Raw genomic sequence first — 26271 nt, forward strand, 5'->3', positions numbered from 1 at the left:
CTGCTGCTCTCTCTCTCTCCCTGGGATTCTACTGCTCTCTCTCTCCCTCTCCCTGGGATTATACTGCTCTGTCTGTCTCTCTCTCTGTCTCTCTCTCTCTCTCTCTCTCTCTCACTATTATCAGGTTGATAACCAATAATTACTTCCAAACTCGTTGGTCATTAAACAGGCTTCTGTGGAGAGACAGAGACCAAGATGAATATACAGTAGCCATCTCTCCCTGGGATTCTACTGCTCTCTCGCTCTCCCTGGGATTCTGCTGCTCTCTCTCTCCCTGGGATTCTACTGCTCACCCTCTCTCCCTGGGATTCTACTGCTCTCTCTCTCTCCCCGGGATTCTACTGCTCTCTCTCTCTCCCTGAGATTCTACTGCTCTCTCTCTCTCCCTGGGATTCTACTGCTCTCTCTCTCCCTGGGATTCTGCTGCTCTCTCTCTCCCTGGGATTCTACTGCTCACCCTCTCTCCCTGGGATTCTACTGCTCTCTCTCTCCCTGGGATTCTATTGCTCTCTCTCTCTCTCTCTCTCCCTGGGATTCTTCTGCTCTCTCTCTCTCCATGGGATTCTGCTGCTCTCTCTCTCTCTCCCTGGGATTCTGCTGCTCTCCCTCTCTCCATGGGATTCTGCTGCTCTCTCTCCCTGGGATTCTGCTGCTCTCCCTCTCTCCCTGGGATTCTGCTGCTCTCTCTCTCTCCATGGGATTCTGCTGCTCTCTCTCTCTCTCCCTGGGATTCTGCTGCTCTCTCTCTCTCTCCCTGGGATTCTACTGCTCTCTCTCTCTCTCCCTGGGATCCTGCTGCTCTCTCTCGCTCTCTCTCCCTAGGATTCTGCTGCTCTCTCTCTCTCCCTGGGATTCTACTGCTCTCTCTCTCCCTCTCCCTGGGATTCTACTGCTCTGTCTGTCTCTCTCTCTGTCTGTCTGTCTCTCTCGCTCTCTCCATATCAGTGCCCTAATGCCTATTCTCTCTCCACTCCTCCCTTTCTCTCGCTTCATCTCCACTGTGTATTTCTGTGCTTCTCATGCTTCCTCTCCTCCCTCCACTCTCTTCTCATCCCTTTAATCTATCTGAAAGATGAACCATCCTCTCATCTATCATCTTAATGTATTTATACCAGGTGAGACAGCCTGAGAAGTGATGAAGGAAGGGCTTCAACTGAGTTGTCCCGGAGCTCTAGCCAGTGTCCCAAGCATTATTTACATTGAGCCACCGAGATCCCCCCCAGGGCTGAAGTTGTCATCTGCAAGGCTAGCCTCCCCTCCTCAGCCAGGCAAGGACAAGCTGGAATTGATGTGTTCCAGTCAGAATTTGAATCTGTTCGGTCCACGAGCACAGCGGCCTGGTGTTGTGAACTCTGTCGTCCAGGTGCTGTGGTTATTAGTAAGATGCAACCATCACATGGACAAAGTTACACATAAACTGTACCTTTAGATTGTGCAAAAACAGATAGTTATGTGGAGGATTGTAAGCATATAGATTTGGAGGGGCAGACAGCCTCATGGATGGATGGGCAGATGTACAGACGATAATATTAGTACTAGACTATAGATCTAGGTCAAGGAAGTCCCTCTAGTTGAGAGTGTTATCCAAGAGAAAGGCCTGCTGGCCCCAGTCTGGAGCAGAGAGCTCTCCCAGGCAGGATGTGTCATCTGTGGGAGTCCCTGCCACCCTGGGGCCCGTATGCTATCACAGTTAGGCCCTCCGACCTATCACAGCAAGGCCCTCCGACCTATCACAGCAAGGCCCTCGCGCTCACCTCACACACTCTTCCACCCAGCAGGGGAAGTGTTGGACCTCATTCCCCCCTGACGTGACAAACAGCCCTATTGTATAATAGGAGGCTGAAGAAATTCGGCTTGTCACCAAAAGCACTCACAAACTTCTACAGATGCACAATCGAGAGCATCCTGTCGGGCTGTATCACCGCCTGGTACGGCAACTGCTCCGCCCACAACCGCAAGGCTCTCCAGAGGGTAGTGAGGTTTGCACAACGCATCACCGGGGGCAAACTACCTGCCCTCCAGGACACCTACACCACCCGATGTCACAGGAAGGCCATAAAGATCATCAAGGACAACAACCACCCGAGCCACTGCCTGTTCACCCCGCTATCATCCAGAAGGCGAGGTCAGTACAGGTGCATCAAAGCTGGGACCGAGAGACTGAAAAACAGCTTCTATCTCAAGGCCATTAACATTAAGTGGCTGCTGCCAACACACTGACTCAACTCCAGCCACTTTTATAATGGGAATTGATGGGAAATGATGTAAAATATATCACTAGCCACTTTAAACAATGCTACCTAATATAATGTTCACATACCCTACATTATTCATCTCATATGTGTACGTATATACTGTACTCTATATCATCTACTGCATCTTTATGTAATACATGCATCACTAGCCACTTTAACTATGCCACTTTGTTTACATACTCATCTCATATGTATATACTGTACTCAATACCATCTACTGTATCTTGCCTATGCTGCTCTGTACCATCACTCATTCATATATCTTTATGTACATATTCTTTATCCCCTTACACTTGTGTCTATAAGGTAGTAGTTTTGGAATTGTTAGCTAGATTACTTGTTGGTTATTACTGCATTGTCGGAACTAGAAGCACAAGCATTTCGCTACACTTGCATTAACATCTGCTAACCATGTGTATGTGACAAATACAATTTGATTTGATATACAATATTATTACACTCTCTTCTTCCTTAAACTTACATTCTTTCTCTCTCCCCCATGTCATTCTGTCTATATTACCTCTCCTCCCCCATGTCATTCTGTCTGTATTACCTCTCCTCCCCCATGTCATTCTGTCTGTATTACCTCTCCTCCCCCATGTCATTCTGTCTGTATTACCTCTCCTCCCCATGTCATTCTGTCTGTTACCTCTCCTCCCCCATGTCATTCTGTCTGTGTTACCTCTCCTCCCCCATGTCATTCTGTCTGTGTTACCTCTCTCTCTCTCTCCTGCTCTCTCTTTCTATTTCTTTCTCTCTGTGTCTGTTTCTGTGCAAAGGCACTAAACTGTGGAAGCAGCCCTCTTGTTAAGATAAAACATGACTAGGACATGGAGCAGATGGTCTACTGTATTAACCTGCTGTATTAACATGCTGTCCCTGTATTAACCTGCTGTATTAACCTGCTGTATTAACATGCTGTCACTGTATTAACTTGCTGTATTAACCTGCTGTATTAACCTGCTGTATTAACCTGCTGTCACTGTATTAACCTGCTGTATTAACATGCTGTCACTGTATTAACCTGCTGTATTAACCTGCTGTATTAATTAACATGCTGTCACTGTATTAACCTGCTGTGTTAACATGCGGTATTAACCTGCTGTCACTGTATTAACCTGCTGTATTAACCTGCTGTATTAACATGCTGTCACTGTATTAACTTGCTGTATTAACCTGCTGTCGCTGTATTAACCTGCTGTATTAACCTGCTGTCGCTGTATTAACCTGCTGTATTAACCTGCTGTATTAACATGCTGTCGCTGTATTAACCTGCTGTATTAACCTGCTGTATTAATTAACATGCTGTCACTGTATTAACCTGCTGTGTTAACATGCGGTATTAACCTGCTGTCACTGTATTAACCTGCTGTATTAACCTGCTGTATTAACATGCTGTCGCTGTATTAACCTGCTGTATTAACATGCTGTCGCTGTATTAACCTGCTGTATTAACATGCTGTATTAACCTGCTGTATTAACATGCTGTCGCTGTATTAACCTGCTGGATTAACCTGCTGGATTAACATGCTGTATTAACCTGCTGTCACTGTATTAACCTCCTGTATTAACATGCTGTTGCTGTATTAACCTGCTGTCGCTGTATTAACTTGCTGTATTAACCTGCTGTCGCTGTATTAACCTGCTGTCGCTGTATTAACCTGCTGTCGCTGTATTAACCTGCTGTATTAACCTGCTGTCGCTGTATTAACATGCTGTATTAACCTTCTGTCACTGTATTAACCTGCTGTCACAACATGCTGTCACTGTATGAACCTGCTGTATTAACCTGCTGTCACTGTATTAACCTGCTGTCGCTGTATTAACCTGCTGTATTAACCTGCTGTCGCTGTATTAACCTGCTGTATTAACCTGCTGTATTAACCTGCTGTATTAACCTGCTGTCACTGTATTAACCTGCTGTATTAACCTGCTGTATTAACCAGACCTGCTGTCTCTGTGCTCCGCTGTCAATCCGCGGAGTTCTCCTCAGATCATTCCTAAAAATATGGAGTCAATTGCTTAATACAGTCCATGGGCCATCAGACTGTAAACAAATACAATTACAAATATTTCTATAACAGTAATGATCCAACATCACTTGTCCTGTTACTGTATAATATCCTGTTCACGTGTTACTGTAACGCTATCCTGTTCACGTGTTACTGTAAAGCTATCCTGTTCATGTGTTACTGTATATTATCCTGTTCACGTGTTACTGTAACGCTATCCTGTTCACGTGTTACTGTATATTATCCTGTTCACGTGTTACTGTATTATCCTGTTCACGTGTTACTGTCTATTATCCTGTTCACGTGTTACTGTATTATCCTGTTCACGTGTTACTGTCTATTATCCTGTTCACGTGTTACTGTATTATCCTGTTCACGTGTTACTGTCTATTATCCTGTTCACGTGTTACTGTCTATTATCCTGTTCACGTGTTACTGTCTATTATCCTGTTCACGTGTTACTGTATATTATCCTGTTCATGTGTTACTGTAACGCTATCCTGTTCACGTGTTACTGTCTATTATCCTGTTCACGTGTTACTGTATATTATCCTGTTCACGTGTTACTGTATATTATCCTGTTCACGTGTTACTGTATATTATGCTGTTCACGTGTTACTGTAACGCTATCCTGTTCACGTGTTACTGTCTATTATCCTGTTCACGTGTTACTGTATATTATGCTGTTCACGTGTTACTGTATATTATCCCGTTCACGTCATTTTAGTTAAGTGAAGATGAGCTGAGCATTAGGCGATAAAGCTTTCTACTGGCACTACAAAATAGACTGCTGTAGCAGTTGTCAATGGTCAGACATGAATTGTACGATTCTATACCAAAAACCCACGTTTCATTCTTAGTCGAGAAAAGATGATCTTTGCGCGTTTCCACTGGAACTTTAAATAGACCGCTGTATTATGGTAGTGTTGTGGATCGACCCCGGAGTTGACTTTTCAACATTCCGTGAGAGTATCGTGACTACATCCAGTGGCACTGGAAGACGCATGGGGAGATGGATGTCACTGTCGCACGCCGACTCAAACAAGCCTTTCTTCCCCTCACACCCCGGGGGGGCGGAACTGGCCTTTAACAACAAACAAAAAAACTCCAAAGAGGAGTGTGTTGCCTATTGCAGTGGGAGTTCAGTTCCTGCTGTTTCTCCTTAGCCAGAACAGGTACTGTTGGAACTAGTTTCAACAGAGCTGAGAGGAGTAGGGCTTTTAATGCAATGGTGAAGCCTCTGTGCAGGTAGCCTAGTGGTTAGAGTGGAGGGGCGGCAGGTAGCCTAGCGGTTAGAGTGGAGGGGCGGCAGGTAGCCTAGTGGTTAGAGTGGAGGGGCGGCAGGTAGCCTAGTGGTTAGAGTGGAGGGGCGGCAGGTAGCCTAGAGGTTAGAGCGTTGGGCCAGTAACCGAACGGTTGCTAGATCGAATCGAGCTGACAAGGTAAGAATCTGTGCTTCTGCCCGCTGAACAAGGCAGTTAACCCACTGTTCCTAGGCCGTCATTGTAAATAAGAATTTGTTCTTAACTGACTTTCCCAGTCAACACACAAACATGCCCATGCTTTGACTGTGGAAAGACTTCCTATCCTTCCCCTTCATGTGGTGACTGGAGGTGTGCTTCAGTCCCACTGAACCCTCCATGGCTTGGTCCCACTGAACCCTCCATGGCTTGGTCCCACTGAACCCTCTATGGCTTGGTCCCACTGAACCCTCCATGGCTTGGTCCCACTGAACCCTCCACGCCTTGGTCCCACTGAACCCTCCACGGCTTGGTCCCACTGAACCCTCCACGGCTTAGTCCCACTGAACCCTCCATGGCTTGGTCCCACTGAACCCTCCACGCCTTGGTCCCACTAAACCCTCCACGGCTTGATCCCACTGAACCCTCTACGGCTTGATCCCACTGAACCCTCTACGGCTTGGTCCCACTGAACCCTCCACGGCTTGGTCCCACTAAACCCTCCACGGCTTGGTCCCACTAAACCCTCCACGGCTTGGTCCCACTAAACCCTCCACGGCTTGGTCCCACTAAACCCTCCACGTTTTGCCCAGCGCAGCTCCTTTCTGGAAATGGAAAAACTGGGAATTAAATGGATGGTACTGACACACCCATTGTATGTATGAGTAAATGAAGCCTATCGTTTGGACCTTAATGATAATTACCTGTTGAGATTAATTGTCACCATGCAGTAGGGTCTCTCTCTGTACCTTTTCTAGTGTGGCATTTATCCTCGTTGCTTCTAGAGAACCTTCCAAAAGCTTTTGTATGGAAATGCTGTGCTATAAACTTTTCCCCAGCTGCCAATGTATTAGTGGCATCTGCAATATCCGAAGTAGTGTTGCTCTTGACATTTTCTATGTGATTGGCAGTTGCCTGTGTCAAGTTTTATGCTGACATTAAATTGGGCATCTGTTGCGCAATTTGTATCCCCAGTTGTACACGAGAAATGTATATGTATGTACAATGATAACGTCTCCCTCCCAGGAGATAGGCATGTCAAACATTGACATTCCTTCTGCTTCGTTAAAATAGATTCCATTGTTGACATGGGGACAAACTCAGTTTTGTTTTCATGTCAATAAAATGGATGGATTACGTTGAGCAGGATTTGTCGGTGGATCGAGAAGTAGCGCGATAACATTTACTGGCAATTTTCCTGTGTTCGCAGAGACTGCATTCATGGAACACTATGCATATGTCGGCTCAATCAGAAAATTACCTTTACATTTCAAGCGCGTTATAGCGCTGAACTTGGACAATACGGATTAAATGGAGGCCTAAAACATGCATTGTTTATTCAAGCTTGGTCAGTGCTATGTTACCTCACGTTGTTTATTATAGCTTGGTCAGTGTTATGTTACCTACCTCACGTTGTTTATTATAGCTTGGTCAGTGCTATGTTACCTCCCTGACGTTGTTTATTATAGCTTGGTCAGTGCTATGTTACCTCACGTTGTTTATTATAGCTTGGTCAGTGTTATGTTACCTCCCTGACGTTGTTTATTATAGCTTGGTCAGTGCTATGTTACCTCACGTTGTTTATTATAGCTTGGTCAGTGTTATGTTACCTACCTCACGTTGTTTATTATAGCTTGGTCAGTGCTATGTTACCTACCTGACGTTGGTTATTATAGCTTGGTCAGTGCTATGTTACCTCACGTTGTTTATTATAGCTTGGTCAGTGCTATGTTACCTCACGTTGTTTATTATAGCTTGGTCAGTGTTATGTTACCTCACGTTGTTTATTATAGCTTGGTCAGTGTTATGTTACCTACCTGACGTTGTTTATTATAGCTTGGTCAGTGTTATGTTACCTACCTCACGTTGTTTATTATAGCTTGGTCAGTGTTATGTTACCTCACGTTGTTTATTATAGCTTGGTCAGTGTTATGTTACCTACCCGACGTTGTTTATTATAGCTTGGTCAGTGCTATGTTACCTCACGTTGTTTATTATAGCTTGGTCAGTGCTATGTTACCTCACGTTGTTTATTATAGCTTGGTCAGTGCTATGTTACCTCACGTTGTTTATTATAGCTTGGTCAGTGTTATGTTACCTCCCTGACGTTGTTTATTATAGCTTGGTCAGTGTTATGTTACCTCCCTGACGTTGTTTATTATAGCTTGGTCAGTGCTATGTTACCTCACGTTGTTTATTATAGCTTGGTCAGTGTTATGTTACCTACCTGACATTGTTTATTATAGCTTGGTCAGTGTTATGTTACCTACCTGACGTTGTTTATTATAGCTTGGTCAGTGCTATGTTACCTGACGTTGTTTATTATAGCTTGGTCAGTGTTATGTTACCTCACGTTGTTTATTATAGCTTGGTCAGTGTTATGTTACCTACCTCACGTTGTTTATTATAGCTTGGTCAGTGTTATGTTACCTACCTGACGTTGTTTATTATAGCTTGGTCAGTGTTATGTTACCTACCTCACGTTGTTTATTATAGCTTGGTCAGTGTTATGTTACCTCACGTTGTTTATTATAGCTTGGTCAGTGTTATGTTACCTCACGTTGTTTATTATAGCTTGGTCAGTGTTATGTTACCTACCTGACGTTGTTTATTATAGCTTGGTCAGTGTTATGTTACCTACCTGACGTTGTTTATTATAGCTTGGTCAGTGTTATGTTACCTACCTGACGTTGTTTATTATAGCTTGGTCAGTGCTATGTTACTTACCTGACGTTGTTTATTATAGCTTGGTCAGTGTTATGTTACCTACCTGACGTTGTTTATTATAGCTTGGTCAGTGTTATGTTACCTACCTGATGTTGTTTATTATAGCTTGGTCAGTGTTATGTTACCTACCTGACGTTGTTTATTATAGCTTGGTCAGTGTTATGTTACCTACCTGACGTTGTTTATTATAGCTTGGTCAGTGTTATGTTACCTACCTGACGTTGTTTATTATAGCTTGGTCAGTGTTATGTTACCTACCTGACGTTGTTTATTATAGCTTGGTCAGTGTTATGTTACCTCCCTGACGTTGTTTATTATAGCTTGGTCAGTGTTATGTTACCTCCCTGACGTTGTTTATTATAGCTTGGTCAGTGTTATGTTACCTACCTGACGTTGTTTATTATAGCTTGGTCAGTGTTATGTTACCTCACGTTGTTTATTATAGCTTGGTCAGTGTTATGTTACCTACCTCACGTTGTTTATTATAGCTTGGTCAGTGTTATGTTACCTACCTGACGTTGTTTATTATAGCTTGGTCAGTGTTATGTTACCTAACTGACGTTGTTTATTATAGCTTGGTCAGTGTTATGTTACCTACCTGACGTTGTTTATTATAGCTTGGTCAGTGTTATGTTACCTAACTGACGTTGTTTATTATAGCTTGGTCAGTGCTATGTTACCTACCTGACGTGTCCTTCAGGGACACCACCATATTTTCTGCCACCTGCAGAATAGTAGCTTCCTATTTGGCAATAGATTTGATAAATTAAGTCTAGTACACAAATGACCGTGACAGTGAACCACAACACCTCTCAGATCATGGCAGTTCCCCTGATCCTCGCTTCTAAATGTCAGAGTTTTCCGTTCGAGCGCAAACACCTTCCTCCCACTCACTCTATCCCTAAGCACAAAACTGACAATTATCCTGCAAACCGGAGGCGAAATGCGAGACAGGGATTTCCCATCAAACAGAGGCCTGCATGGGAGCTGAATCTAGATAAATAAGAGTAGCAGTCTCTATGGATACAGGGCCTAGGGCCATTGCCTTGCTACCAGGCAAAAGTCCCACCAGGACATTGATGCTGGACAACCTGACAGTTGACTAACCCAACACTTAATAGGGAGAAGAGGTCTCCATCAGGGCTTTAATAGGGAGAAGAGGCCTCCAGCAGGGCCGTAATAGGGAGAAGAGGCCTCCAGCCGGGCCTTAATAGGGAGAAGAGGTCTCCAGCAGGGCTTTAATAGGGAGAAGAGGCCTCCAGCAGGGCCTTAATAGGGAGAAGAGGCCTCCATCAGGGCTTTAATAGGGAGAAGAGGCCTCCAGTTGGGCTTTAATAGGGAGAAGAGGCCTCCAGCAGGGCCTTAATAGGGAGAAGAGGCCTCCAGCAGGGCCTTAATATGGAGAAGAGGCCTCCAGCAGGGCCTTAATAGGGAGAAGAGAAGAAGGGGCCTCCAGCAGGTCCTACTACTGTATGTGTAACAGTATAACTTTAGACCGTCCCTCGCCCATACCCGGGCGCGAACCAGGGACCCTCTGCACACATCAACAACTGACACCCACGAAGCATCGTTACCCATCGCTCCACAAAAGGCCCTTGAAGAGCAAAGGGAACCACTACTTCAAGGTCTCAGAGCAAGTGACGTCACCGATTGAAACGCTATTTAGCGCGCACCGCCGCTAACTAAGCTAGCCGTTTCACATCCGTTACATATGTACTACTGGACTAGTTAGTTATATGTTGTGGTATTAATGTGGCAGAATATAAACAGTGTAGTTATTCACTCCGCAAGGCAATCAAACAAGATAAACGTCAATATAGAGATAAAGTGGAGTCGCAATTCAATTAAAAATAAATCAATCTTGTTTTTACTTGGACACAGTCCAGTGTATTTAAAAAAAAAATAATAATTATCCTAAACATGTGTTTTAATTTTTATTTAACCAGGCAAGTCCGTTAATAACAAATTCTAATTTTCAGTGACGGCCTAGGAACAGTGGGTTAACTGGTCTAGGAACAGTGGGTTAACTGGTCTAGGAACAGTGGGTTAACTGGTCTAGGTACAGTGGGTTAACTGGTCTAGGAACAGTGGGGTTAACTGCCTTGTTCAGGGGAACAGTGGGTTAACTGCCTTGTTCAGGGGAACAGTGGGTTAACTGCCTTGTTCAGGGGAACAGTGGGGTTAACTGCCTTGTTCAGGGGAACAGTGGGTTAACTGCCTTGTTCAGGGGAACAGTGGGTTAACTGCCTTGTTCAGGGGAACAGTGGGTTAACTGCCTTGTTCAGGGGAACAGTGGGTTAACTGCCTTGTTCAGGGGAACACTGGGTTAACTGCCTTGTTCAGGGGAACAGTGGGGTTAACTGCCTTGTTCAGGGGAACAGTGGGGTTAACTGCCTTGTTCAGGGGAACAGTGGGTTAACTGCCTTGTTCAGGGGAACAGTGGGTTAACTGCCTTGTTCAGGGGAACAGTGGGTTAACTGCCTTGCTCAGGGGAACAGTGGGTTAACTGCCTTGTTCAGGGGAACAGTGGGCTAACTGCCTTGTTCAGGGGAACAGTGGGTTAACTGGTCTAGGAACAGTGGGTTAACTGCCTTGTTCAGGGGAACAGTGGGTTAACTGCCTTGTTCAGGGGAACAGTGGGTTAACTGCCTTGTTCAGGGGAACAGTGGGTTAACTGCCTTGTTCAGGGGAACAGTGGGTTAACTGCCTTGTTCAGGGGAACAGTGGGCTAACTGCCTTGTTCAGGGGAACAGTGGGTTAACTGCCTTGTTCAGGGGAACAGTGGGTTAACTGCCTTGTTCAGGGGAACAGTGGGTTAATTGCCTTGTTCAGGGGAACAGTGGGCTAACTGCCTTGTTCAGGGGAACAGTGGGTTAACTGCCTTGTTCAGGGGAACAGTGGGTTAACTGCCTTGTTCAGGGGAACAGTGGGTTAACTGCCTTGTTCAGGGGAACAGTGGGTTAACTGCCTTGTTCAAGGGAACAGTGGGTTAACTGCCTTGTTCAGGGGAACAGTGGGTTAACTGCCTTGTTCAGGGGAACAGTGGGTTAACTGCCTTGTTCAGGGGAACAGTGGGTTAACTGCCTTGTTCAGGGGAACAGTGGGTTAACTGCCTTGTTCAGGGGAACAGTGGGTTAACTGGTCTAGGAACAGTGGGTTAACTGCCTTGTTCAGGGGAACAGTGGGTTAACTGTCTTGTTCAGGGGAACAGTGGGGTTAACTGCCTTGTTCAGGGGAACAGTGGGGTTAACTGCCTTGTTCAGGGGAACAGTGGGGTTAACTGCCTTGTTCAGGGGAACAGTGGGTTAACTGCCTTGTTCAGGGGAACAGTGGGTTAACTGGTCTAGGAACAGTGGGTTAACTGGTCTAGGAACAGTGGGTTAACTGGTCTAGGAATAGTGGGTTAACTGGTCTAGGAACAGTGGGTTAACTGGTCTGGGAACAGTGGGTTAACTGGTCTAGGAACAGTGGGTTAACTGGTCTGGGAACAGTGGGTTAACTGGTCTAGGAACAGTGGGTTAACTGGTCTAGGAACAGTGGGTTAACTGGTCTAGGAATAGTGGGTTAACTGGTCTAGGAACAGTGGGTTAACTGCCTTGTTCAGGGGAACAGTGGGCTAACTGCCTTGTTCAGGGGAACAGTGGGTTAACTGCCTTGTTCAGGGGAACAGTGGGTTAACTGCCTTGTTCAGGGGAACAGTGGGTTAACTGCCTTGTTCAGGGGAACAGTGGTTAACTGCCTTGTTCAAGGGAACAGTGGGTTAACTGCCTTGTTCAGGGGAACAGTGGGTTAACTGCCTTGTTCAGGGGAACAGTGGGTTAACTGCCTTGTTCAGGGGAACAGTGGGTTAACTGCCTTGTTCAGGGGAACAGTGGGTTAACTGCCTTGTTCAGGGGAACAGTGGGTTAACTGGTCTAGGAACAGTGGGTTAACTGCCTTGTTCAGGGGAACAGTGGGTTAACTGTCTTGTTCAGGGGAACAGTGGGGTTAACTGCCTTGTTCAGGGGAACAGTGGGGTTAACTGCCTTGTTCAGGGGAACAGTGGGGTTAACTGCCTTGTTCAGGGGAACAGTGGGTTAACTGCCTTGTTCAGGGGAACAGTGGGTTAACTGGTCTAGGAACAGTGGGTTAACTGGTCTAGGAACAGTGGGTTAACTGGTCTAGGAATAGTGGGTTAACTGGTCTAGGAACAGTGGGTTAACTGGTCTGGGAACAGTGGGTTAACTGGTCTAGGAACAGTGGGTTAACTGGTCTAGGAACAGTGGGTTAACTGGTCTAGGAATAGTGGGTTAACTGGTCTAGGAACAGTGGGTTAACTGCCTTGTTCAGGGGCAGAACGACCGATTTTTTACTTTGTCAGCTCGGGGGATTCGATCTTACAACCTTTTGGTTACTAGTCCAAAACTCTCACCACTAGGCTACCTGTCGCCCCAGGGACAACAGACAATCAGGGACCACAGACAATCAGGGACTACAGTGCCACCAACGCGGCCCGCTACCAAGGACTGTGGGCTCTCCTCCGTGGCCGACGTGGGTAAAACATTTAAATGTGTTAACCCTCGCAAAACTTATGGCCTATATGGCATCCTTAGCCGCGTCCTCAGAGCATGTGCAGACCAGCTGGCTGGTGTGTTTACGGGCATATTCAATCTCTCCCTATCCCAGTCCCCACATGCTTCAAGATGGCCACCATTGTTCCTGTACCCAAGAAGGCAAAGGTAACTGAACTAAATGACTATCGCCCCATAGCACTCACCTCTGTCATAATGAAGTGCTTTGAAAGACTAGTCAAGGATCATATCACCTCCACCTTACCTGCCACCCTAGCCACTTCAATTTGCTTACTGCCCCAATAGATCCACAAACGATGCAATCGCCATCACTCTGCATACTGCCCTATCCCATCTGGACAAGAGGAATACCTATATAAGAATGCTGTTCTTTGACTATAGCTTTGCGTTCAACACCATAGTACCCTCCAAGCTCATCATCAAGCTCGGGGCCCTGGGTCTGAACCCCGCCCTGTGCAACTGGGTCCTGGACTTCCTGACGGGCCGCCCCGAGGTGGTGAAGGTAGGAAACATCACCTCCACTCCGCCAATCCTCAACACTGGGGCCCCACAAGGGTGTATGCTCAGCCCCCTCCTGTACTCTCTGTTCACCTATGACTGCGTGAACAAGCATGCCTCCAACTCAATCATCAAGTTTGCAGATGACACAACAGCAGTAGGCTTGATTACCAATGATGCCGAGACAGCCTACAGAGAGGAGGGGAGGGCTCTGGGAGTGAGGTGCCTGGAAAACAACCTCACTCAACGTCAACAAAAAAAAGGAGATGATCGTGGACTTCAGGAAACAGCAGAGGGTGCACCCCCCCATCCACATCGACGGGACCGCAGTGGAGCAGGTGGAAAGCTTCAAGTTCCTTGGCGTACACATCACTGCCAATCTGAAATGGACCTCCCACACAGACAGGGTGGTGAAGACGGCGCAATGGAGCCTCTTCAACCTCAGGAGGCTATAGAAATGTGGCTTGTCACCTAATACTCTCATAAACCTTTACAGATGCACAATTGAGAGCATCCTGTTGGGCTGTATCACCGCCTGATACTGCAACTGCACCGCCCGCAACCGCAAGGCTCTCTAAAGGCCGGTACGGTCTGCCCAACACATTACTGGGGGCAAACTACCCGCCCTCCAGGACACCTTCAGCACCCGATGTCACAGGAAGGCCAAAAAGATCATCAAGGACATCAACCACCCGAGCCACAGCCTGTTCACCACCGCAATCATTCAGAAGGCGAGGTCAGTAGAGGTGCATCAAAGCCAGGAGCAAGAGACTGAACAACAGCTTCTATTTCAAGGCCATCAGACTGTTAAACAGCCATCACTAGCACATTAGAGGCTGCTGCCTATAGGCATAGACTAGGACTCCCTGGCCACTTTAAGGAATGGAACACTAGTCACTTAATGTTTTAAATATCTGGCATTACTCATCTCATATTTATATACTGTATTTATATACTGTATATTTATATACATCTCATACGTATATACTGTATTCTATACTATTCTACGGTATCTTAGTCACTTAATAATGTTTACTTATCTGGCATTACGCATCTCATATGTATATACTGTTTTCTATACTATTCTACAGTATCTTAGTTCGTTCCGTCTGACATGGCTCAGCCATAGTCTTAATTCATTCATACTAGATTTGTATGTATTAGGTAGTTGTTGTGGAATTGTTAGATTACTTGTTAGATATTACTGCACTTTCAGGGCTAGAAGCACAAGCATTTAGCTACACTCACAATAACATCTGCTAACCATCTGTATGTGACCAATACAATTTGATTTGATGTGTTATATGTTGTGGTGTTATACAGTACCAGTCAAAAGTTTGGACACACCTACTCATTCAAGGGTTTTTCTTTATCTGAACTATTTTCTACATTGTAGAATAATAGTGAAGACATCAAAACTATGAAATAACACATATGGAATCATGTAGCAACCCCCCCCCCCCCCCCCCCCAAAAAAAAAAAAACAAACAACCCTTACAGAGCCTGGAGGTGTGTTTTGGATCATTGTCCTGTTGAAAAACAAATGATAGTCCCACTAAGAGCAAACCAGATAAGATGGCGTATCGCTGCAGAATGCTGTGGTAGCCATGCTTGTTAATTGTGCCTAGAATTCTAAATAAATCAGACTGTGTCACCAGCAAAGCACCCCCACACCATTACACCTCCTCCTCCATGCTTCATGGTAGGAACCACATATGCGGTGATCGTCCGTTCACCTACTCTGAGTCTCACAAAGACACAGCGTTTAGAAACAAACCTCTCAAATTTAAACTCATCAGACCAAAGACCCTAAATTGTAATTACTTTGCTACTATGGCCTATTTATTGCTTACCTCCTGACGCCATTTGCACACACTGTATATGCTTGTTTATTCCATGTGTAACTCTGTGTTGTTTGTGTCGCACTGTTTTGCTTTATCTTGGCCAGGTCGCAGTTGTAAATGAGAACTTGTTCTCAACTAGCCTTCCTGGTTAAATAAAGGTGAAATAAAATAAAAAGATTTCCACTGGTCTAATGTACATTGCTCGTGTTTCTTGGCCCAAGCAAGTCTCTTGTTCTTATTGCTGTCCTTTAGTAGTGGTTTCTTTGCAGCAATTCGACCACGAAGGCCTGATTCATGCAGTCTCCTCTGAACAGTTCAGATGTGTCTGTTACTTGAACTCTGTGAAGCATTTAATAAGGCTGCAATCTGAGGTGCAGTTAACTCTAATGAACTTATCCTCTGCAGCAGAGGTAACTCTGAGTCTTCCTTTCCTGTGGCGGTCCTCATGAGAGCCAGTTCCATCATAGTGCTTGATTGTTTTTGCGACTGCACTTGAAGAAAGTTATTGAAATATTCCGTATTGACTGACCATGTCTTAAAGTAATGATGGACTGTAATTTTTCTTAGCTTATTTGAGCTGTTCTTACCATAATATGGACTTATAATATGGACAAATAGGGCTATCTTCTGTATACCACCCCTACCTTGTCACAACACAACTGATTGGCTCAAACGCATTGACAAGGAAAGAAATTCCACAAATGAACTTTTAACAAGGCACACCTGTTAATTGAAATGCATTCCAGGTGACTACCTCGTGTAACTGGTTGAGAGAATGCCAAGATGTCATCAAGGCAAAGGGTGGCAACTTTGAAGAATCTAAAATATATGTTGATTTGTTTAACAATTTTTTTGGGTTACTACATGTGTTATTTTGTAGTTTTAATGTCTAATGACTAGTTTGTCCAAACATTTGACTGGTACTGTATATTTTGTTGTACAGTATGTTGTACTCTTGCAAAAATAGTGTTGGTAACCGATGATACTATTTGAAAAGGCATTGCTGCTATCCAAAATAGTCCCTTTATTTTCAGTCAATTCAGAGTCATTTCTTTGTTACAAAGATCATAGATTGACTTAATGCTGTCATTAGACAGTGTTTGGAAACTACTGTGATTTATAATTGTTTTAACAGGAATGACAGAGAAGCTTATTCCCCGTACTGCAAAGCGTAAAACCTAACACAAACAGCAAGTGTAATTAAAATGTCTACATTTCTAGAACAACATTTTACATGAAAAGACTCCTTCAATTCCTCAATCCACAAAGCTCAACGAAACACAATGGAAATGAACAGCGTGACAGTCAGGAGGAACAAAAACACCATGGTAACGAGACAACGGAAGACAAAAACATATTATAAAGCTACAGCAATTATTGCGATATGTGTTCTGACACAAAGGCAGAGGACACTGGGGCCTGAGTGGCCCCGGAACAAGTCTGTCACCAGCGGCATGGGGGGCTGCATGGCTCCCTCCACTTGGTCCCTGGGGGTCAAAGTTCACTGTGTACGCCCCGCTGCCTCAGCGCCGGCTGACAGGACACGGGAGTCTGAAGCTCCATGACGTACTGGCATTTGCTGGGCTCCTTTACCGATCTCAAGGCTGTCTCTGTCCCACATATCAACATGACCTAGAAAAACAAACGAGGCAATGGAGGGAGATAGTCACGGAGAAGAAGTGAATAGAAGAGAGAGAGAGACATTGTTAAGTCAAGAGGCTTGTCGTTTGCCTCTCGTAAAAGGACTGTGTGGAGAAGCACCCGATATGTGGCATAACTGCTGTGTATTTTAAGAAGCTTTACATTTGTGTCTCTACACATTCGTTGTATGAATGTTGTTGTTGTTGATATAGAATTACTGTCGTGATACCGTGGTAGAATAAGAGGAACTAATGATCAAATTAGGCCCAACACTTAAATTGTAGTTCGTTCAGGATTCTTTTTTCGAAAACACATTCAGACACACACAGATTACGCTAACACTTTACTCGACTCCCAGCGTCATAACCATGCCATGATATGTCATAACGGCTGTTATAACAGCTGTCATGACCCATAAATTGTGTTATTTTACGGCTGGTTATGACACCTACATAAGAGTGTCAAAAACCCACAAAACCGACCACACGAGGCAGAACCTTCCAGAACCTTCCGTTACACCATAGGCTAGGTGCTTCTACACCTGCATTGCTTGCTGTTTGGGGTTTTAGGCTGGGTTTTTGTACAGCACTTTGAGATATCAGCCGATGTACGAAGGGCTATATAAATAAATTTGATTTGATTTGATTTAGGTGTCAACAGTGTGTTCATGTTGTATTTTCTGAAATGGACCACAGTAAATGACAGTACTAATGTTTTGGTTGCGATAGGTTTCATCATTGACCCACCGCCACGACACAGTGATTTTAGGACTTCTATAACCTCTTTTATACATTGTGTGTTTGAGCTACAGACTTCTGAGTCGTACCTTTGGATTCGTCTGTTTTCCTCCGCATTAGTCTGAGTAACGGGGGGGGGGGCTGCGCTAGAGTGGTGTTAGTGAGACAAAAGGAGGATCCTGGGAATGTTAACGAAAACACCCGTAGAGTCTGAACGGTTTCAGCCACACACTAATTAAAACCATCTAAGAAAAGCAGAGACTCTCACGAACACGTTTTGCTCTATGACCTCACAAGCTACAGAAGAGTTATTAACATAAGAGGTTCTTCTACATAGATCATAGGACATCCCAGGACATAGTGTCTATAATACTAGAATAAGCTCACATAGTTTCTGTCACTGACTAGTTGGATATTAATTTCCCAGTAATCAAACCATTTCTGTACATACAGAATTCATATACATTCATTTTTTAAATCACGTCTCGCTCCATCCACCAACGCCACGTTGCACCACAGACTGTCCAGGAGTTGGCAGATGCTTTAGTCCAGGTCTGGGAGGAGATCCCTCAGGAGACCATCCGCCACCTCATCAGGAGCATGCCCAGGCGTAGTAGGGAGGTCATACAGGCACGTGGAGGCCACACACACTACTGAGCCTCATTTTGACTTGTTTTAAGGACATTACATCATTATATCATTACAAGTTGGATCAGCCTGTAGTGTGGTTTTCCACTTTAATTTTGAGTGTGACTCCAAATCCAGACCTACATGGGTTGATAAATTTGATTTCCATTGATAATTTTTGTGCGATTTAGTTGTCAGCACATTCAACTATGTAAAGAAAAAAGTATTTAATAAGAATATTTCATTCATTCAGATCTAGGATGTGTTATTTTAGTGTTCCCTTTATTTTTTTGTGCAGTGTATAAATATATATATATATATATATATGGTATATCTACAATATATTCCAGTTAGAGACCAAATCCACGGTCCATAACACACACATTAGCCCGAGCCTTTTGAACCTAATTAATAAACACTAGGTCCGACCCTTCCAGTGTTGCAGTGTCTTTTAACAGGCACAACGCACGGGTCTCTTTGGCTTTGAATTAGTTTCATACCCGGCATCGAAACAATGCCGTCCACTGCCCGCATTACCATTCTCCCGCTAAGGGGTAGAGAAGCCTCTTTTCACCGAGGTAAAAGAGCAAAGCCGGGCTTCAGCATTTCAAATATAATGAGGGAAGACTTCTTCTCGCGGAGACTTCATTTATGCCGTACGCACACGTTTTGGAAAAGGGAGTGTTATATCAAAGGAATTCAATTGAGGCTTTTCAAAAGGCCTCTGGATGGTAGGAACATATATTTACAGATGATTGGAAACCATTTAAACTGTTGAAGGGGTTGGGGGGGGAGAAGGGGTTGGGGAAGAAGGGGTTGGGGGGGAAGAAGGGGTTGGGGGGGGAAGAAGGGGTTGGGGGGGAGAAGGGGTTGGGGAAGAAGGGGTTGGGGGGGAGAAGGGGTTGGGGAAGAAGGGGTTGGGGGGGGAGAAGGGGTTGGGGGGGGGAGAAGGGGTTAGGGGGGGGGACGCTGTAAAAAAAATTGATGATAAAAATTGATGATAAAACATGCTACATTTTTAATTGAACAAATTCCTGCTGTTAGAGACGAGACATTGTGAACTCTGTGAGAGAGAGAGAGTGAAGTGACTGGAGACATTGTGAACTCTGTGAGAGAGAGAGAGAGTGAAGTGACTAGAGACATTGTGAACTCTGTGAGAGAGAGAGAGTGAAGTGACTGGAGACATTGTGAACTCTGTGAGAGAGTGAAGTGACTGGAGACATTGTGAACTCTGTGAGAGAGAGAGTGAAGTGACTGGAGACATTGTAAACTCTGTGAGAGAGAGAGTGAAGTGACTGGAGACATTGTGAACTCTGTGAGAGAGAGAGAGAGAGTGAAGTGACTGGAGACATTGTGAACTCTGTGAGAGAGAGAGAGTGAAGTGACTGGAGACATTGTGAACTCTGTGAGAGAGAGAGAGAGAGTGAAGTGACTGGAGACATTGTGAACTCTGTGAGAGAGTGAGAGTGAAGTGACTGGAGACATTGTGAACTCTGTGAGAGAGAGAGAGTGAAGTGACTGGAGACATTGTGGACTCTCTGAGAGAGAGTGTGAAGTGACTGGAGACATTGTGAACTCTGTGAGAGAGAGAGAGTGAAGTGACTGGAGACATTGTGGACTCTGTGTGAGAGAGAGAGAGAGAGAGAGAGAGAGTGAAGTGACTGGAGACATTGTGAACTCTGTGTGAGAGAGAGAGAGAGTGAAGTGACTGGAGACATTGTAAACTCTGTGAGAGAGAGAGTGAAGTGACTGGAGACATTGTGAACTCTGTGAGAGAGAGAGAGAGTGAAGTGACTAGAGACATTGTGAACTCTGTGAGAGAGAGAGAGAGTGAAGTGACTGGAGACATTGTGAACTCTGTGAGAGAGAGAGAGAGTGAAGTGACTGGAGACATTGTGAACTCTGTGAGAGAGAGAGAGAGAGAGAGTGAAGTGACTGGAGACATTGTGAACTCTGTGAGAGAGAGAGAGAGAGAGAGTGAAGTGACTGGAGACATTGTGAACTCTGTGAGAGAGAGAGAGGGAAGTGACTGGAGACATTGTGAACTCCGTGTGAGAGAGAGAGTGAAGTGACTGGAGACATTGTGAACTCTGTGTGAGAGAGAGAGAGAGTGAAGTGACTGGAGACATTGTAAACTCTGTGAGAGAGAGAGTGAAGTGACTGGAGACATTGTGAACTCTGTGAGAGAGAGAGAGAGTGAAGTGACTAGAGACATTGTGAACTCTGTGAGAGAGAGAGAGAGTGAAGTGACTGGAGACATTGTGAACTCTGTGAGAGAGAGAGAGAGTGAAGTGACTGGAGACATTGTGAACTCTGTGAGAGAGAGAGAGTGAAGTGACTGGAGACATTGTGAACTCTGTGAGAGAGAGAGAGAGAGAGAGTGAAGTGACTGGAGACATTGTGAACTCCGTGTGAGAGAGAGAGAGAGTGAAGTGACGGACAGAGAAACGTAGGTGAAGAGTACGTCTGCTACTGTCTTCAGCCCTGTTTTTGTTTAACTTTTTATGGGACTTCAGTAATCGGTGGTTTCACAAAGTGTCTTTCTACTAGTGAATCGTGTACAACGATAACATGAGGATGAAAATGGCATCTATCACTCTCTGTGTGTCTGTCTGTCTGTCTGCCTATCCATGTCTTCCAATCTCTTTGCCTGCCTGTCTGTCTGCCTGTATGTCTGTCTTCTTGTCTGTGTCTTCCTACCTCGTCTGTCTGCCTGCCTGTCTGTCTGTCTGTGTGTCTGTCTGTCTATCCATGTCTTCTACCTCTTTGCCTGCCTGTCTGTCTGTCTGTCTGCCTATCTGTGTCTTCCTACCTCTTTGTCTGTCTGTCTGCCTATCTGTGTCTTCCTACCTCTTTGTCTGTCTGTCTGCCTGCATGTCTGTCTTCCTACGTCATCTGCCTGTCTGCCTTTCTGTCTGTCTGTGTCTTCCTACCTCATCTGTCTGTCTGTCTGTCTGTATCTTCCTACCTCGTCTGTCTGTCTGTCTGTCTGCCTGTTTGTGTCTTCCTACCTCATCTGTCTGTCTGTCTGTCTGTATCTTCATACCCCGTCTGTCTGTCTGCCTGTCTCTAAGGCTCTCTGTTTCTGTGCCCTTTACAGTACAGTAACATCCCACTAATGTACTTACCATGGTGTTCCTGGTAGGGCCTTGCCAGCAGGGCTCTCCACTCTCATACCTCATCTGGCAATATGGGTTCTCTGGTGGCCCCGCCCATGACCCCCACTTCCTGAAACAGACAGACAAAAAAAAGAGAGAGAGACAGAGAGCAAATATAAAGTCCATTCATTAGTATAATCCCAAATTCCTGATAAATATTGAGACAAAATGTTGACATCACTTAGCACCAGGTTTACTAACTGGGCAAAACAAAAGTGTAGCGGACGTGGCTGCAGTGCCCTCTGCTAGTCCCTGGTGCCTGGCGCTGTCTGTCTCTCCTCTGACAAAACATATGAAGTACCATTTGTGTGAGTTAATTCTCTGTACTGTTCTGCACAGAGAGGGAGGGGAGAACAATAATACTGAACCAGATACCAAATAAGGCGTTTCATTCCCGTGCGATGGCGAAATACATTTTACCTCAGCTTTATGGTTCTGGTTAATATGGTTCTGACTCTCCAATTTTTTGACATTTTTATTTCATTTCACCTTTTATTTAACCAGGTAGGCTAGTTGAGAACAAGTTCTCATTTACAACTGTGACCTGGCCAAGATAACGCAAAGCAGTGCGACACAACAGTAAATAGTGAACCTCAATGATTCAGTTGGTTAGAGTGACAGGGTTGTGATTCTGATTCCAGTCCGTTTCTGAATAGGCCTACTGAGTTAAAAGGGGCAATCAGCAGTTGAAACAATAACGAGTTCTCGGGTAAAAAAAAATAAAATAAAAAAAGCTGAGGGACGGGGCTGGAGAAAATGTAACCACTCTCAAAATCATTAGACAGAGCTCCAAGGACTGATCATTAACGGAATATCAAATGTGTAGTTTTGAGGCTATACAGCGATCGTTTACTTTTGCATTGTTTACAAACATTGGCCTAGAACAAGCTTATATGTCGGGTTCTGAATGTGGGGCGACAGTTGAACTAAGCTCACGAGGCATTTACATTTTATATTAATCACAAATCAATGGGTACATATAATTCACTTATTCATCCAAAACGGCTGTAGCTAAACGGATTGGCCCTTAAAGAGTTAGTCGTTTTGGACAAAAGAGACCATATTATACAAACATGTGATTGCATATCATCTCAGATTATTATTTTTTTTTTAGACATCAAACAGAAATCACTATTAATATTAAATGTCAGACCTTGCTGAAAATAATGACACAGAAAAGGAGATTATTGGATGATCGCTGAGGGATAAATATAGAGAGAAACACAAAACCCTTTTCAGTAGAAATGTACACACACTGGGTCCCCTTCCAGGACTCATATCTGTCTAATACCACTCATCTGTCCTCATAGGCAACAAGCCCATTCTGTGACATTTCAATATTCTTTAGCCTTGTCCAGATTGAGAGACACGGACAGCGGGTCCTATCTTAAGGTCCCTGAGTTCACTAGCTCCTTTTCCCGGCCTCCATGCCTCCATATCACCATGTCTCCATGCCTCCATATCACCATGTCTCCATGTCTCCATGCCTCCATATCACCATGTCTCCATGTCTCCATGCCACCATATCACCATGTCTCCATGTCTCCATGCCACCATATCACCATGTCTCCATGCCTCCATATCACCATGCCACCATATCACCATGTCTCCATGCCTCCATATCACCATGCCTCCATATCACCATGTCTCCATATCACCATGTCTCCATGCCACCATATCACCATGTCTCCATGTCTCCATATCACCATGTCTCCATGTCTCCATGCCACCATGTCTCCATATCACCATATCACCATGTCTCCATGCCTCCATATCACCATGTCTCCATGTCTCCATGCCTCCATATCACCATGTCTCCATGTCTCCATGCCACCATATCACCATGTCTCCATGCCTCCATATCACCATGTCTCCATGTCTCCATGCCACCATGTCTCCATATCACCATGTCTCCATGCCTCCATATCACCATGTCTCCATGCCTCCATATCACCATGTCTCCATGTCTCCATGCCTCCATATCACCATGTCTCCATGTCTCCATGCCACCATGTCTCCATATCACCATGTCTCCATGCCTCCATATCACCATGTCTCCATGCCTCCATATCACCATGTCTCCATGTCTCCATGCCTCCATATCACCATATCACCATGCCTCCATATCACCATGTCTCCATGTCTCCATATCACCATATCACCATGCCTCCATATCACCATGTCTCCATGCCTCCATATCTCCATGTCTCCATGTCTCCATGCCACCATATCACCATGTCTCCATGTCTCCATGTCTCCATATCACCATGTCTCCATGCCTCCATATCACCATGTCTCCATGCCACCATGTCTCCATGTCTCCATATCACCATGTCTCCATGCCTCCATATCTCCATGTCTCCATGCCTCCATATCACCATGTCTCCATGTCTCCATGCCTCCATGCCACCATGTCTCCATGCCTCCATATCACCATGTCTCCATGTCTCCATATCACCATGTCTCCATATCACCATATCACCATGTTTCCATGCCTCCATATCACCATGTCTCCATGCCACCATGTCTCCATGTCTCCATATCACCATGTCTCCATGCCTCCATATCACCATGTCTCCATGCCTCCATATCTCCATGCCTCCATGTCTCCATGCCACCATATCACCATGTCTCCATGCCTCCATATCACCATGTCTCCATGCCACCATGTCTCCATGTCTCCATATCACCATGTCTCCATGCCTCCATATCTCCATGTCTCCATGCCTCCATATCACCATGTCTCCATGTCTCCATGCCTCCATGCCACCATGTCTCCATGCCTCCATATCACCATGTCTCCATGTCTCCATATCACCATGTCTCCATATCACCATATCACCATGTTTCCATGCCTCCATATCACCATGTCTCCATGCCACCATGTCTCCATGCCACCATGTCTCCATGTCTCCATATCACCATGTCTCCATGCCTCCATATCTCCATGTCTCCATGCATCCATATCACCATGCCTCCATATCTCCATGCATCCATATCACCATGTCTCCATGTCTCCATGCCACCATGCCTCCATATCACCATGTCTCCATGCCTCCATATCACCATGTCTCCAAGTCTCCATGCCACCACGTCTCCATGTCTCCATATCACCATGTCTCCATGCCTCCATATCACCATGTCTCCATATCTCCATATCTCCATGTCTCCATGCCACCATATCACCATGTCTCCATGCCTCCATATCACCATGTCTCCATGTCTCCATGCCACCATGTCTCCATGTCTCCATGTCTCCATGCCTCCATATCTCCATGTCTCCATGCATCCATATCACCATGTCTCCATGTCTCCATGCCACCACATCACCATGTCTCCATGTCTCCATGCCACCATGTCTCCATGTCTTCATATCACCATGTCTCCATGCCTCCATATCTCCATGTCTCCATGCATCCATATCACCATGTCTCCATGTCTCCATGCCACCATGCCTCCATATCACCATGTCTCCATATCACCATGTCTCCATGTCTCCATGCCTCCATATCACCATGTCTCCATGCCACCATGCTTCCATGTGTCTAGTCTCCATGCCTCCATGCCACCATGTGTCTGTCTCCATGCCACCATATCACCATGTGTCTATGTCTTCATGCCACCATGCCTCCATGTCTCCATGCCTCCATGTCTCCATGTCTCCATGCCACCATATCACCATGTGTCTGTCTCCATGTCTCCATGCCTCCATATCACCATGCCACCATGCCTCCATGTCTCCATGTCTCCATGCCTCCATATCACCATGCCTCCATATCACCATGTGTCTATGCCTCCATATCACCATGTGTCTATGTCTCCATGTCTCCATGCCACCATGCCTCCATGTGTCTATGTCTCCATGCCACCATGCCTCCATGCCACCATGCCTCCATGCCACCATGCCTCCATGCCACCATGCCTCCATGTGTCTATGTCTCCATGCCACCATGCCTCCATGCCACCATGTCTCCATGCCACCATATGTCTATGTCTCCATGCCACCATGCCTCCATGCCACCATGCCTCCATATGTCTATGTCTCCATGCCACCATGCCACCATGTCAGGGAACCTCAAATGGATTGCTGTCAGGGCCAGGGTACAGAGGGATCTAAGAGAGTGTCAGTGCTGGCCTCTTTCCACCAGTGTGATCCCTACTGTGCTCTCCCTTATGTCCCACCTCTCTCACCCCCCCCCCCCCCCGGTTCTGTCCCTTGCCTCGTCAGATCTCCATTTTCGCCTCTCTCAGTACTACCCACGCCCCAGGAGGCAGGAGAGGCCCTGTCAATTAGGCCCCAGTTATCACGGACACTTGCGCTATAGACTCCAGTCATTTAGGGCTCACAGGAGTATCCGGACGGAGCCGTATTGACAAACCACTCCTTGTAATAATACCCGACGGTCTATTGACTGGCCCGTTCTGTGGAGCTATCATACAGCCGTGTGACATTCATCCAATGTGACGACCATGTCTCCTCTAACTCAATGTGTTATTTTCTTCTATACTATTCAATCTATCATTCAGGGAGAAAATGCTCTTAGCCACGCGCAATCTGCTCCTTTTTTCACCACTTGCAATGACATTTAAGTAAATATTGTTACCTGTTACCTACCAGTTACTCTGTTAACTACCTGTTACACTGTTATATACCTGTTACTCTGTTAACTGCCTGTTACACTGTTATATACCTGTTACTCTGTTACCTACCTGTTACTCTGTTAACTACCCGTTACCTACC

At 45.4% G+C, this 26271-nt stretch overlaps 1 protein-coding gene across 1 annotated transcript in view; it reads right to left on the reverse strand.

Moving 5' to 3' along the window:
• Positions 1-16371: 16371 nt before the first annotated feature.
• The window catches only part of LOC110500776 (glucosidase 2 subunit beta), a 319402-nt gene continuing 309502 nt past the window's right edge, over positions 16372-26271 (reverse strand). Inside the window, exons 14-15 of the mRNA XM_036958295.1 lie at positions 21501-21600; positions 16372-16999 (exon numbers count right to left, since the gene is read on the reverse strand). Coding sequence (XP_036814190.1) covers positions 16862-16999; positions 21501-21600 — 238 coding nt within the window. The 3' untranslated portion in view covers positions 16372-16861. The remainder of the gene's footprint in view (positions 17000-21500; positions 21601-26271) is intronic.

Source organism: Oncorhynchus mykiss, chromosome 21 (genome assembly GCF_013265735.2).
Source record: "Oncorhynchus mykiss isolate Arlee chromosome 21, USDA_OmykA_1.1, whole genome shotgun sequence".
In the NCBI taxonomy this organism is placed as follows: Eukaryota; Metazoa; Chordata; class Actinopteri; order Salmoniformes; family Salmonidae; genus Oncorhynchus; species Oncorhynchus mykiss.